The sequence below is a fragment of the Sciurus carolinensis genome, chromosome 7 (genome assembly GCF_902686445.1).
Source record: "Sciurus carolinensis chromosome 7, mSciCar1.2, whole genome shotgun sequence".
Taxonomy (NCBI): Eukaryota; Metazoa; Chordata; class Mammalia; order Rodentia; family Sciuridae; genus Sciurus; species Sciurus carolinensis.
Genome location: NC_062219.1, coordinates 98,624,792 through 98,640,053, shown reverse-complemented (window position 1 = coordinate 98,640,053; position 15,262 = coordinate 98,624,792). Strand labels below are relative to the sequence as shown.

The 15,262-nt window shown below is 34.4% G+C and overlaps 1 protein-coding gene across 1 annotated transcript in view; it reads left to right on the top strand.

Moving 5' to 3' along the window:
* Positions 1-15,262, top strand: part of Prim2 (DNA primase subunit 2) — a 283,327-nt gene that overhangs the window by 187,530 nt on the left and 80,535 nt on the right. Inside the window, exon 10 of the mRNA XM_047558364.1 lies at positions 609-794. Within this exon, the coding sequence (XP_047414320.1) occupies positions 609-794 (186 nt within the window). The remainder of the gene's footprint in view (positions 1-608; positions 795-15,262) is intronic.

Below are 15,262 nucleotides of genomic sequence, written 5' to 3'. Positions count from 1 at the left end.
AATCTTAAAGACTAGTGGATTATGTCAGTGTCAGCATTCTGGTTGTGACTACAGTTTTATAAGATTTTATCATTGAGGGAAACTGGGCACATGATATCTCTTTGTATTATTTCTTATAGCTGCATGCAAATATGTAGTTGTCCCTGTAAAGTTTAATTTAAAATTTCAGGAAGAAATATGTGAAATTAATTTCTTAAAATATAGTTAATAATTTTTGTTTAACTCAATATAGTCAATGCTATCTTTTTTTTTTATTTTTATATTTCTGATACTGGGCTTTGAACACAGGGGCACGCTACCACTGAACTACATCCCCAACCCTTTTTTAATTTTGCTAAATTGCTGAGGCAGGCCTCAAACTCAGAATTCTCCTTCTTCAGCCTCTCAAATTTCTGGGATTACAGGTATATGCCACTAAGCCTGGTCCAAAATCAGTAATTTATAAGAAAAGTTTGTCTATGATCACAGTAATACAGTAATACTTTATGATTTTTGATGTTATCCGATTAGACTGAATTTACAATCACAATAAATATTATGGGGGACCGGGTATGTCTTCCACATAACCAAATATCTTCCGCATAACCAAACACTATTTTTTCTTACAGCTTTCTACCAAATCATTCCCACCTTGTATGCGTCAGTTACATAAGGCCTTGCGGGAAAATCACCATCTACGTCATGGAGGTCGAATGCAATATGGCCTCTTTCTGAAGGGCATTGGTTTAACATTGGAACAGGCATTGCAGTTTTGGAAGCAAGAATTTATCAGAGGAAAGATGGATCCAGATAAGGTAATTTTGAAAAAATTAGAGTGGTAATTGAAATTTTAATTTGGTCTGAAAACTAACAGGTCTGTTTTTTTGTTTTGTTTTGTTTTGTTTTAAATGTGCTCCTTGAAATGTACTTGAAAATTCTGAAAGTTATATTTGTATACAGTTTAGTAGTTAGGTAAAAAGGAACTCACATATTAATCTAATCTAATATATACTAAACAAAAGATCGGGAAAGCTGTCATCTCATTTGGAGGTATGCCACCAGTAGTCACTATAAGAATAAAATTGCTTTGAGTTTAAAAAAATGTTTTTTTTTTTTTTTATTTTTTTTATTTTTTAGTTGGACACAATGCCTTTATTTTATTTACTCGTTTTATGTGGTGCTGAATATCGAACCCAGCACCTCACATGTGCAAGGCAAGTGCTGTACCACTGAACCAGGATCCTAACCCATTGAATTATATTTTTGTAGAAATGTTTACATATACCCCAAAGAGACAGAGAGAGAATGTCCTTTTGAGGACTAGAAAATATTATAAACAAATGAAGCAAAAGCAATTAAAATTTTTTCTCCCGTACTATACAGAATCTTTAATAGATAATTGTTAGCTAGTAATCACTATAAACCTGAGCATCTGCTTTTAAACCTGTGCCTAGTACTCAGATTCTCATTCCTATTCCTTATTTCTTTTTCCAAAGTACTAGCTAGTAAAATTTTGCTAAGAAATGTGATTTCTTGCCCCTTTTATGCCATGTGCTTTGGTATAAAGTATATTTTAAATTCTTTGTTTCTTCCTGAAAATCTGTTAATTATAGAAAAAAGAATATTTACCAAGTAAATTTTATACTAAACATTTTATTATGCCTTGTATTAGTTTGCTAGGGTTGCCATAACAAAATTCCAAAGACTTAATGGCTTATACAACAGATATTTATTTCCTCACAGTTCCAGGATCAGGAGATTCAAAGTCAAGATGTTGGCAGGTTTGGTTTCTCCTGAGGCCTCCCTCTCTCCTTGACTGGCAGATGCACGGTCTTCACATGGTCTTTCTCTCTGTGCGTGAATCTCTGGTGGTGCCCCTGCTTCTTTTAAGGACACTAGTCATATTGAATTAGGGCTACACCCTAAGATCTAATTTAACCATTTTAGTTGGACACAATACCTTTATTTTTATTTACTCGTTTTATGTGGTGCTGAGTATCGAACCCAGCGCCTCACGCGTGCAAGGCAAGTGCTGTACCACTGAACCAGGATCCCAACCCATTGAATTATATATTATTGCCCCTTTTAAAGATCCTTTCTCTAAATATAGTCACAATTGGGGTTAAGACCTGAACATAAGAATTTTAGGATAACACAATTCAGTCCATAATGTGTCTTTATGTACTGTACTTTAAAACATCTGAACCTTTTAATTATGTTACAAAAAAATTCCACAGTTTTTAGAGATTTACTTTTAAAAATTGCCCTCATTGGTAATTATCTACAGTATCCTAAACAAGTGATTTCAGAGGGATTTCTTTTAAAAGTTTTGGATACTATTTCTTAGACTTGTGTTCTATTTCTCATATTTTAAAAGCAATATTCTGATTATAGAAAATATGAAAAATATACAGAAAATTTACCTTTTATCTCCCCATTCAGAAAAGACTGTCAATGTTTAATCCTTTCTCTTTAGTTTAGGAAACTTTCTCCAGTTTTAGTCGGCTTCTTCACTGTTGTCACCAAAAGACCTGATAAGAACAATTAGAGGAGGAAGTTTATTTTGGGACTCATGGTTTCAGAAGTCTCAGTCTATAGATGGCTCTGTTGTCACGTAAGGCAGGACATCATGGCAGAAGTGTGTGGTGGAGGAAAGCAGCTCAGGACATGGCACCAGGAAACAGAGACAGCTTCCCTCACCAGGGGCAAAACATGTACCCCAAAGGCACACCCTCAGTGACCCACCTCCTCCACCCACACCATACCTGCCTAAAGCTAACACCCAGTGAATTAAAGCACTGATTAGGTAAAACTCTCATAACCCAATCATTTCTCCTCTAAATGTCTTGCATTGTCTCACACATGAGCTTTTTGGGGATACCTCATATGTAAACCATAATACCCCCATTTTAGAAATTGACATTGTTTTATCATAACTTCATCATGTTGTTGAGTAATCTTTGAAAATGTCATTTTAATTAATTGCATAATATTATATCTTTGAGATGTTAATATAGCTTGGTGGTAGAGTGCTTGACTAGCTTGTGTGGGACCCTGGGTTGGACCCCCCAGTACTGCACACACACAAAGATGCAAATGTGTGTGAATATACACACAAAAATATATATACAAACACACATTTACCTCCTTTGAGAGTGACATAATTTGATTAATCATTACCATATTGTTGGACATTTGGTTGTGTCTAACTTGACTTGTCAAAAATGTTTTTCTAGGCAGTATCTGGAAGAAATAAAATATTGATTGTAGTTCTGATTATGTCCTTTGTCTATATTCACCAGACATAAATACTACTTGATAAGGATCTATAGATTTAAAGTTTTGATACATCATGACATGACTTAAGAATAAATTTTAAATTAGACCTTTGTCAAGCTACGTGAGTTGCTGTAATTATATATTTTTATTTTAAAATATTTTTGTTTTTAATTAGAAATTTGATACTTTTAGTAGGTAAGTGCATTAGGAATCTCCAGAGAAATGAAAATGTATGTGTGTACACATAAATTTATCATAGGAAATTGGCTTTACATGATCTTGGGACATGGCCTCTTGAGTTAGCAAACTGGAGACCCAGATGACCTTATATAGTATAGCTCTAGTGTGAATCCAAAGGTCTGCAAAAACAGAGAACCAATGATACAGGTCAGTTTAAATGACAGCAGTCTAAGGACCCCAGAAGAGTCCATGTCTATTCAACTCTGAAGGCAAGGGGAAATGAATCTCCAGTTCAAGGCAGACCACAAAAAATTTCTTCTTAAAAGAGAGTTAGCCTTTTTGTTCCCTTGGGTCTTTATTCAACTGATTGGATGAGACCCACCCTAGTTATGGAGTGCAATCTTCTTTCCTGCAACCACCAATTCAGATGTTAATCTCATCCAGAAACACCCTCACAGAATAATGTTTGAGCAAATATCTGGCACTTCACATCCTGGTCAAGTTGACTCAAAAATTAACCATCACAGCAGGTAAATATTTGTGAGCTGGGGAGAAAGTTAGGCAGTGTTTTTAAAGTGAAAGAGAAGTTGAACTGGCATTTTAACTTGGTAGGTGTTGTAAATTAAGAAGAAAGCACGCAGTGTGGACTTTTGCTGTGAATACTAGGTCTGTGGCTTGGATACCTGTTTTCTTATCTGCCTTCTTTTGTATATATCTCGGATGCCTGTGTATCAGTGTCATAAGATTTGGGTTTTTTTTTACAATGTAAATTTTAAAAATTATTGTAAAATAATATTTTAGCTTTCTAGGTAATATATACTAGTGTATATTTTCATTAGCTTATTGATTTTAGCAAATGTTATTTTGACTAGAAGATTATCAATTAGACTTTAATTTACTGTGAATAGTATTCTACATAGTCTAAAAGTAAATGATCATGTTTCTCTCAATTATATCCTAGTTTAAAGGTAGAAAGTATTATGGTAATGTGAAGTAAGAAAGTTATGGTGGATCATAATAGAGATTGATCAATTTGAGGGAAATGAATGGCATATGGATTAGTAGAGAGACAACTAAGAACAAGAATACACAGTGAACAAGGAGTAAGGGGAAAGTAGGCAAAATATTGTTCCCTCTTGAGTTTTTTTGCATTTTTCTGTTCATTCACTGTGGCTTTTTTGTTAGTTGTTTTGGGGATCATTGTGGATTTGGTTGTTGTCATTTAAAAATCTCTGCTTTCAGACTTCTCCTTGGATTTCCTTTCTCTGTATATTTGAATGCTGTTTTATTTGAATGCATATTTTACTAGGGAATAAGGGATTTTAGTTCTAAAACACCAATGATTTACAAGAGAACCTTCTGTTATAAAAGATCTTATAATGAACCAATTGCTTTATGGTATACCTAACTCCAAAAATATTAGTTTCATAATGCAGGGTTTTTATTCTGAGATTTAATTGTGTTGTGTATGAATATTTATGAAATATTAAAAATTTAAAAATAAAGTCCTTTGTGTTCACTCTTGTCAGTGTGGGGCGGAGACATCTGAAAATTGCACTTGATTGAATGTTCCACAAGAGGCATTTGAAGTTTTGAATGTCTTATTCCTTAAATAATTTCTTAGATTCCTGAAATAAATGCACCTATGCTTTATGCAAATAAAATATTTTAATTAATCATAAGTTTTATGCACATTTTCTTAGCTGCAATTATAATTTATATGCCAGAATGATATTGCAGATTTTAGACATTTTTTATAGAAGAATATTTTGTATTTTGTATAGAAGAAGCCTCACCCTGTATAAAGAGATTAATCAGACCTTTATTTAAAGCATAACAAAATGCCATGAAAATTTTCTTTCACTTGGACTTGGATTTTAAATCACTTTAACCAGTAGAATTAAACTGGATAATTGAACTAGATAATTCTTCCAATAAATACAAAGCAGTGTGTCCTTTCAGTCAGATTGCTTACAGTGTTGTTATTATGAATTGCTTTAACCTGGCTCTTTTGGATATTAAGTACAACATACATCATGTACATTTTTTACATCTGAAATTCCTGTCCCTGATGATAGCATACTTAAGGTTCACTACATGTTGTTATAATTATGTCAAGGAACATTTGGCACTGTTTAAAAGCTTAACTTTTTTTTGTCCCAGAATCCAGCTTGCATCATGTCTTAGACTTACGTTGTTAAAACTGACTAGCAAAGAAGTAAATATTTGGCTTATGAGGTTTGAGTATATGAAGCATATTTTTGCTAGATTTCTTTTTTTTTAAGATCATCGAACGTGGCATAGCATCATTTTGAAATTTGTTAGAAATGCAAATTCTTTGAATCAAACTCTGGGGACAGGGCCCACAATTTGTGGTTTAAACTTTTCACATGAAATTGATGTGTACTAAGGACTGAGAAAATATTACCCTTATTGAAATCTAAATTGGTTATTGGCTTATCCTAAGAATAGGCATTGAAATTCTTTAGCTCTTACTTGTTCTTTTGTCTGCTTCTGTTGGTAATTTGAATGTAATATGTTGCTCTTTGTCAATGACCCACACATATATTTTAATTCCTGCTATATGCCATGTCCTAGGAAATAATAAATGAATATGTACAGCAGGGGTTTTCAGCTGATGTACTGCTAATGAATTTCCAATATACTCCAGTATTGATCCCATGAATCCTTGACTAGGCTGGGCCTGGAGTACTCAAAGCCAGTTGCCTTCAACTGAGAAGCTTCTTCCCTTTCTCCTGGAGTGAGAAATATTTTTATACATGTTCAATGACATGAAAAAGGTTAGAAAGAACTAATAGAGTGTAGTCTTGGAGTCAGGCAAAGTTCAGATTTGGTTCTGCTGTATTCAAACTGTGTGACCTCAGGCAAATTACCTGACTTGTGTCCTCATCTATATAGTGTGGACAGTAGTATTTACAGATATAGATATGTCTACATATCTATTACCTGTGCTTATGGAATTAAGGTGAGGAATCAAGAAGGGCTTAGTATGGATCTGACATACAGTAAGTGGTCGCTATTCTCATTGCAAGTCTTCATAGGGAAAGAGAAGTTAGGTTAGTATGGATGATCAGTAAAGTTCCTACAAGTAGAATAAACTGTGCAGGCTTATTAAGTGGTTCCATGTAACCTAAAATGGAGAAGACCGGTACAAAGATGAAAACTAGAGTCTGAATTTCAAGAGTTCATTGTAAGAATGGTTCAAGGAATGCAGTTTTTGGGAATGGCTATCAGGCCATCTTCTCATGAGATCTTTGATTTCACATCAGAGGCCACAGGAACTTACGTAAGGTTGGAATTGAGTTGTGTGGTTTCTGGCCTCCCTTTAGCAAGTGTAATTTGTGCCATCTCCTTTTATATGTTGCGATTTCTGTGTAAGATTTCACATAAAAGTGGATTTTGCTGCTTAAAAATGTTTATGAAATACTATTCTAGTGTATTTGTAGTGCTGAATTTTAGGAAGTAGGAGATGAGTAGGGAGGAGAACAATAGTGCCACAATATAAACAAACTTTAAATGATCTTTATCTTTTTTTTTAATTTTTTTTTATTTTTTTTTATTTATTTTTTTAATTTTTTTACGTTTACATAGGGTAATGATGTTTATTTTATTTTTCCCCTCCCCCCCACCCCTCCCACCCCTCCCACCCCTCTTTTCCCTCTACACAGTCCTTCTTTCCTTCATTCTTACCGCTCTCCTTAGCCTAACTCTAAACCTAACCCTAAACCTAATGCTAGCCCGTCCCACCCCCCATTATATGTCCTCATCCGCTTATCAGCGAGGATCTTTATCTTTTAGTTCAGAAAAAGCCATTAGTGAACTGTATACCAAGGGAGGATTATGTTTTCAGAAGATTAATATGGAACTAGTATTCAGAATTTAAATGGGAAGATACTAGTAATGGGATAAATAGTTGATCAGGTTAAGTCTTCTTGTGTTATATAAGAACAGCATAGAAAGGATAGATTAAAGAAATGTTTGCAGCAACAATTTATAAAACAGCAAGAGAAAAGCATTAGTAACCCAGGCAATCATCCTAAGTCCTATTGAAAGTTTGAGACTCAATTAGCACTGGTAGTGGGCAGGGAGTAGTTTTAGGTGTAAACTTGAAATTCAACAAGTAGACAGTTGATTGTTGACTGACTCCTTCCTTCTTTCCTTCCTTCCTGAGCTCTCACATTGTGAAAACATGGAGATGTAGATGTGAGAGTTATTCAAATAAAAATGGGAGAAAAGTTTTTTTGGAGCTAAATAAGTTGGTAGATAAGAGTATAGAAAGTTAGAGAAGACTAAACTTTAAGAAATACCTAGTTTAGAACAGAGATTCAAAAAAAAAAAAAAAAAAAACCTACAGTGAAAACAGAATTAGCAGAAAAATCAAGAGTAGAAGAGAGAGAACTGCAGTTGGGGTTCTTGGGCACTAAGAAAAGAGAATTTCAAAAGTAGAGGGCACTTAGTACTTTCAGAACTGAGAAAGGTATTATTTTTAGGAAGTCATTTCTAAGAAAAGGACAGAGCAGGAGCCAGATATCCTGGTCTTACTGATCGCATAAGGAAATGGAGATAATAGCAACATTTTTTTCCCTAGAAGTTTAAGAAGTCAGGAAGGAAAGAAATAGAGCATATTAGCCAGGCATGGTAGCACATGCCTGTTATCCCATAGACTCAGGAGGCTGAGGCAGGAGGATTGCAAGTTTGAGGCCGGTCTCAGCAACTTAGCAAGACCCTATCTCGAAATTTAAAAAAATATTTTAAAAAGGGCTGGGACTGTAGCTCAGTGGTAAAGTACTCCTACATTCAATCCCCAATTCCAAAACTAAAACAATGCAAATAACAGTATGTATGGAAGGCAACGGTGCCAAGGAAAGCTTGTTTTCACTCTGGGATGGGCAGAAGCAGAGAAACTCGTAAAAATGTAGTATGTGCTGGGACTACTTGAGATAGGACATGAGGAGATGGAAAGATGATTTTAAACATGTATTTATAATGTGATTATATATAGTGTGAATCTACCCTTCCTCTACAATACTTCCTGGATGAAGGGAGTGATTCTGTCTTACCATCACAGTTAACCACAGTACTTGAGAGATCATAGATATTCAGTAAAATTTGTTGAATGAATGAATTGCATAAGGAGATCAGTGAGCATCTCTAGTTGTCTGACAGTTGAAAGATGTATAAGAGATTTTAAATTGGTAAAGAAGTGTTTCAGGGAAAAAAGAAGCTCTGTGGAAAATCGTGCCTACTGTCCATCTTGCTGATAAGGTAGACAAGGAGATTTGGTACCACTAGGACTTAAGGAAATGTGAAGAGAATATGAAACAACATCTTCTAGAAATACACTAAGGAGTTAAATAATAAAAAATAAAAAGATTGCTAAACTACAGAGCAGTTACATCTTAACTACTAGCAGATGCCTAGCAAATGCCAGGCACTATATTTATAATTTACATATACATATTATGTAATCCTTAAAACAGTATTAGATGAGACTATTTGATTGTAGTTTACTAATGAAAAAACAGTATCAGGGCATATATTTGTGATTTTCTAAGTCAGCACTATTTCGTTCTATCAGTGTTTTATGGACTTAGTGCAAAGGCAGAGAGGGTGGAAGGTTAAAATGTATTTAGGATTAGGAGCAGGCATGCTGCTTTAAATCATTCCCATGTTTCTTGTTTAATTCAATCTCACAACACATCACGAGGTAAATATCATTCTCCTTTTACGAAGAGTTTAATGAGTTTTCCACAGGCAGGAATGTGGTTCATGATCACACATGCGTTAGAATCCAAGCCTATTTTATTCCAAACCCTGTATTTTCCCCAGCACTTTCAAAGGAAGGTGAAGCATGTCATTTAGTTCAATGCATTGTGATAACTATCTAAACCTAGGAGGACACAATTTGGAAGAGAAGTTTTCAGTTCTATATTTAGTCACCAGAGTATCCACAAACTTGTCATTAAAATGGGGGATAATAGTAATGCCTCATAAAGGTTGCAAAGAATTAAATATATATGTCAAGTACTTGAACCAGTAAAGGTGGATAAAAGCATTGTTCTAAAATCATCCACATTTAGTCTATATTTACAAACATATTGGCTTGTAGAGACAAACGGTTATTAACTGACTAATTGTTTATATTTTGTTTTTTCTTTCAAAGAAAACTTTGTTTTGCTTGAAAGTTCATATTAGAGATATCCTAGGAAAGTAATTTGAATGTAATAAAAATAGTTTTGTGCAAAAATAGTCTAATCTTTGTCAGTATTGTTGAGCAGAATTTAAGGCATCCGTAACAGTTACCAAGTATTCTAGAAAATGTGTATTTTTTAATTTTTAATTTTTTCCCCAGTACTAGGGATCAAATCCAGGACCTTACACATGCTGGACAAGTGGTCTAGCACTGAGCTACATCCTAATCCCTCTCTGAAATATTTTAATGTATGATAAAGATATGTGTATGTTAAGGGTTTATTTCCATCCCTTCTGCCATTTAGAATGCTAATTCTAGACAGCACAATATAAGAGTTCATATTTAAACATTGACTTGAGTAGATTGGACTTGCTTTCATGGATAGTTAAGAAACTAGCCAGTCAGATTTTCAATTAAACTATATATTGGGCTAAGCACATCATTAGAATAATAACAGATGCTATTATCCCCCTCCCAACACTATCCCATTAAAACTTAGCTTTAGTAAATCTAATTGCCTTTGGTCTTCTACTGTTAATGCCTTTTGATTCTTAAGTTATGGAAATAAGATGAAAAGTAGAATAATTCATCTCTTTCTGTGTGTGTGAGTGGGACGTGCTGCATATTGAACCTAGGATCTCACACGTGCTAGGCAAGTGTTCTACCATGAGCGATACCCAGCTCATAAACTGTAATCATTCATTTATATATGTCACTTATGGATTATACTGATATATGAAAATAACATTTTATTTAACTTTTTAAATGATGCAGGTTTTTGTCAATACTTGTGCTGCTCTTAGGGTAAAATGATAGAATATTTAGGTTCTTAAGAAGGCACCAGTTTAAGTTTTCAGAGTTTGTCTTAATTAACTATGACCTGGTGGTATATTGTCTTAGGATAAATTGGTAATGTAAAAGTTCCAAAATGGGTGAGACTTAGGATGCCAAGGATGTTTCTTTAGAAGATTTATTAAAGTTAGGTATCTCAGGAACTTGAGGTATGGGGAAGTCTTGTCTTTCTTTAACAACCCATTATGTATTTGTCACTCATCATTTACCTATAAACCTTTACTGAATTTTGTTTTGCTTTTTAAAAAAAAATTATTTTGATTCATTCTTCTAGTTTACTTCTGTATAAAGTTGGATTTCATTTTATTTTAAAAACAACCAGTTGTTTTGCACTTGTCTATTGTGTTTTTATAATTAAAGAATATGAGTTTCCATGATTGTGGGGATTCAGAAAATGGTTGTGTTTTGATGGTGCAGTTGTTGTATGCAGCTCAATCAGAATAGGATTCCTAATCTGGTAAGCTACAGGGATGCTTACTCAAGGAGAAGTGCAGATGGCTCCTATTTTGGAGTAATACAAATGTCAGCTTTTAAGTGAAGTAAGCTGTTTGAGAATCCATACAGAGAAGAATGAAAAGCAGAAACTTCGGTCAAAAAATTTTGTGAAGATGATGTTTATGAGGCACTCTAAGAAGTACAATAAATCACCTTTTGACTTAGGTTCCCTAAAATGATCTTGTTATTTTCTTTTGTACTGTAATGGACACACCCGAACCAAGTTGTTAGCTTTAAAAATGTATTTCATTTAAACATTTAGCTAGTATTTTTTGAGTATCTATCATATCCTAAGCCTTTTTCTAGACACTAAAGGTACCGCAGTGCGTATCAAATGGAGCTTACATTCTCTTGGGGGAGAGATAATAAACTAGTAAGTAAAATGATAGATTACTTGGTAATAAGTGCTATGGAGAAAATTTTTCAGGGGGAATGTAGGGAATGCTGAATAGAACATGGATATAGGGGTTTTTTTGGAGGCAAGGGTACTGATAATTGAACCACTGAGTTTTACCCCTAGTCCTTTTTATCTTGAGACAAGATCTCATCACATTGCTAGGGGTTTTGCTAAGTTGCTGAGGCTGTCCTCGAACTTGGGATCCTCCTGCTTCAGCCTCCCATGTCTTTGGGATTATAGGTGTGCACCACCATGCCTAGTTTGGATATAGTTTTAAATAGAATAGTCAAGTCTGAAACAAAAACATGTTTTAAACGCAGTTTGAGTTTTGCACAAGAACTCTAAGCTTCATGCTGTGTTACCAGTTTTAGTGGGATATCCTTCAGCAGATATCACCGCTGCTTTACAATGAAAAAAACTTGAGGCAAGGTAAAAACTGACTATGATGATTGATTTTAGGTGTCAACTTTTCTGGTTTAAGAAATAACCTAGAGAACTGTTAAACCATTGTTTCTGGAAATGACTATGAGGGTGTTTTCAGAGATTAGCATACGAATGGGTGGACTGAGTAGGGAAGATCTGCCCTCAACGAGGGTAGGTACTATCTAATCACTCAGAGATCTGGATAGAGCAAAAATGTCAGAGAAAAAATGATGTCCTCTGTTATTCCTGGAGCCAGGATACTTGCCTTCTCCTGCCCTTAGATTTCAGAACTACAGAGTCTCTGGCCTTTAGACCCAGGAGTTATACCAGCAGCCCCAGGTTCTCAGGCGTTGGGCCTCAGACTAAGAATTATTCCATCAGCTTCCCTGATGCAGTGGTTTTTAGACTTGGACTAACTAAGCCACATACTGGCACCTAGGATCTCCATACTGCAGATGTCTCATTGTGGAACTTCCCAACCTCCATAATCACATGAGCCAAAAATGTATATTAGGAAAACATAATTTTAGGACATAGTCATTTTTATTAGTTTATTTGACTATAACATTCACCAACAAGAATGATCTCACTCAAGGTAATTCACTAAGAGATCATGATATCTTTTCCTGGAAATCCCTCCCCCCCACCACATTTTACTCCTACATTTAAAGGTAGACCTGGATCCTCTTTATGGCTAATGTTATATGTACTTTAGTTGACTTTTTTTTTTTTTTTTTTTTTGCAGTGCTGGGAGTTGAACCCTGTAGGGCCTTATTCTTGCTAGGCAAGCACTATACCACTGAGCCATATCCCTAACCCTAACTGATCTTTCCTCTTGCATCATGGTATGCCTGCTTTTAATTCACCATTAAAAACCTTGAGTCTCCATTACTGCTTTGAGATTTTATATTCTTATTCTGTAGCAATACTGTGACTACAGAAACATTCCAGCCTGGTCCTTGGAGTTTCAAAGGTATTATAGCACTTAAGTCCACTTTTTCTCCCCCAGTTCTTGGGTTCTTAGCCCTTGCAAAGCTTTGTCTTGGTACACAGGAGGTTAGATAGTATATTTCTGTAGCTCACAAATTCTTATGCCTTTTCAAAGAGTAATTGATTTCCAAAAACTATCTTATGTAAAACATTCTGTTTCTTACTGTTGTTATTCTATTTATGGACATTCTAGGGGCAGTACAAAGATGTCTGTCTTTATTAATAGGCTCTTTTCTGATAAGTCAACGCTTAAACATTATTTTAACACAATTGTATGGTGATTATTATCTGCTACAGTTTTATGTATTTTAATTATTAACTTATTGATTATGCCTTGAGGCCTTTCACACACAGGATGCAATTTGAATAATCCTGTGGTAAAGCTGTTTAATATGTTTACAACTGTCTTGTTTTATTTCAACTAGAAATAACTCCTTTCTATGGGTAGCACAAAATATGTTGTTTACATGCAAATATTGTTTTAAAAACTACGTCTTGTTAAACTTAGATTTTCACATTCAAGGTCATTCATAAAGCAGTATGTGGTATTTTTAAAGATAATTTAAATCCGTTTACAGCATGTATAGATCTACTACATAGAAAAAAAGGAAGAAGTCATACTTTTTGATGAGGGAGAAAATTCTGAATTTCAAGAGGCAGCTAGATGGAATTCATTTTGGGTACTCTGAAATTAATGAACTAGATTTAGTTGAAGCAACTATTGGTAAGAGCTAAAGAACACTTCCATAAGGATGCTTATTCCATAAGGCCCACTCCTTTAATTCTTCTTTGAATATCTCAGCCAGCAGTGACTTATCTCCTTGTCACCCCTGTCAGTCTCAAACAGATTTTGAGTGTCTAAGTAGCCAGAACTCTCTCTTAAAGAATTCTTGGTACCTAGTCTCCACAGTATGCATTCCTTGATTGAAAATGACCTAAGTCTGTCAACCCATTCATTTTCTTTATTAAAATTTCCAGAATGTGCTACTGTTTTTCTTTCTTTTATATTTGAAACTTACTATTATAATGAACATACTTTTTATTTAAAGAGTGCAATTGATTAGGAATGTGTTGTCATCTTTCAGGAAATTCTCCCAGAAAGTTTATTTGATCTTCGGTTACTTACAAAGTAGTTTGTCCTTGGTGCAAGTGGACTGTGATACTGTGCTTTGTGTTTTCTGTTTTAGAAAGAAAAATCAAAATTCTAAAAGAGCAATTTTTTTTTAAACTGTTTGTAGGGTTTATCTACAGTGAAGGAAAGAACACCTGTCAGAATGGGATTAAATATTTGGGGTTATAGATGGAGGCAAAGGAGCTAAAATGTTTTTTTCTTTTCTTTTCTTTTCTTTTTTTTTTTTTTTTTAAGAAACAGTATTTAAATGACTTTTAGAAAAGATGGTTGATTTTAAACTTGTTATCTTCTGGTATTATGCCATTTGGTATAATTTATAAGAGTAGAGAATGCCAACATTGATTGAGTCCTACAGTATGAACTTTAACTTTAAAGTTCTTATTTAAACATTCTTATTTAAGCTTCAGGAACTTATCATAGGAGAGTGTGTATCATCATTATCTGAATTTTGCAAAAATATTACTTGAAAAGCAATGAATTTCCTAGTAAATAGAATCTCTGGAATTCACTTGATCATTCCATTGGTCAATCCATATAACGTACACTAGATAGGCTTTCATGCTGTTGTCTTTGTGAGTTACAAAGATTAAAAATAAAAACAGAATATGGAAAGAAACAGAAATGGATATTGCTGATTACCTACCTAAGTTAATTATTCTACCTGAGAACTAACTCTACCTAAGAGGTAAAAAGCCTACAATCCTTATTTTTAGAAAGAAGTACAGTTTTATAGAATTAGAAGAGCTTAAATATTAACCAGACACATACTCTCCTTGGTGAACTTATCCTTTTTAATGACTTGAAATACATTTGTAAGTTGATGACTAATTATATAGTTCTAGTTTGGCTTTCTTCCTGAACCCCAGATCCAGATATCCAAGTACCTACTTTGATCTATGTTCTAGATCATAAAAACACAATAATAATGTGCATGAGGCATCTTAATGTAAAGTTTCTAAAACCGAGTTTATGGTCCACCATAGTGCCCTAAACTAACTCCCTCTTTAGTCTTTCCCATCTCAAATAATGACAATTTCATTGTTTTGGTTAACTCAGATCAAAAACCTTGATGTGTGTAGTGTTTGATTACTTTCTCTTATACCCACGCTATCAGCAAATTCTTTTGATTTAACCTTGAATGTATATTGCTGCTGTAACTTGGATCTGAAGTATTCATAAAGTTCCATGTGTTGTTTGGTCCCTAGTACTGGCAGTATTGGGAGGTGGCAGAAACTTTAAGTTGGCCAGCAGGAGGTCTTCAGGTTATTGGTGGCATGTCCTCCAAGGGGATAGTGGAAACCTGCCCCTTGCTCTTTTGCTC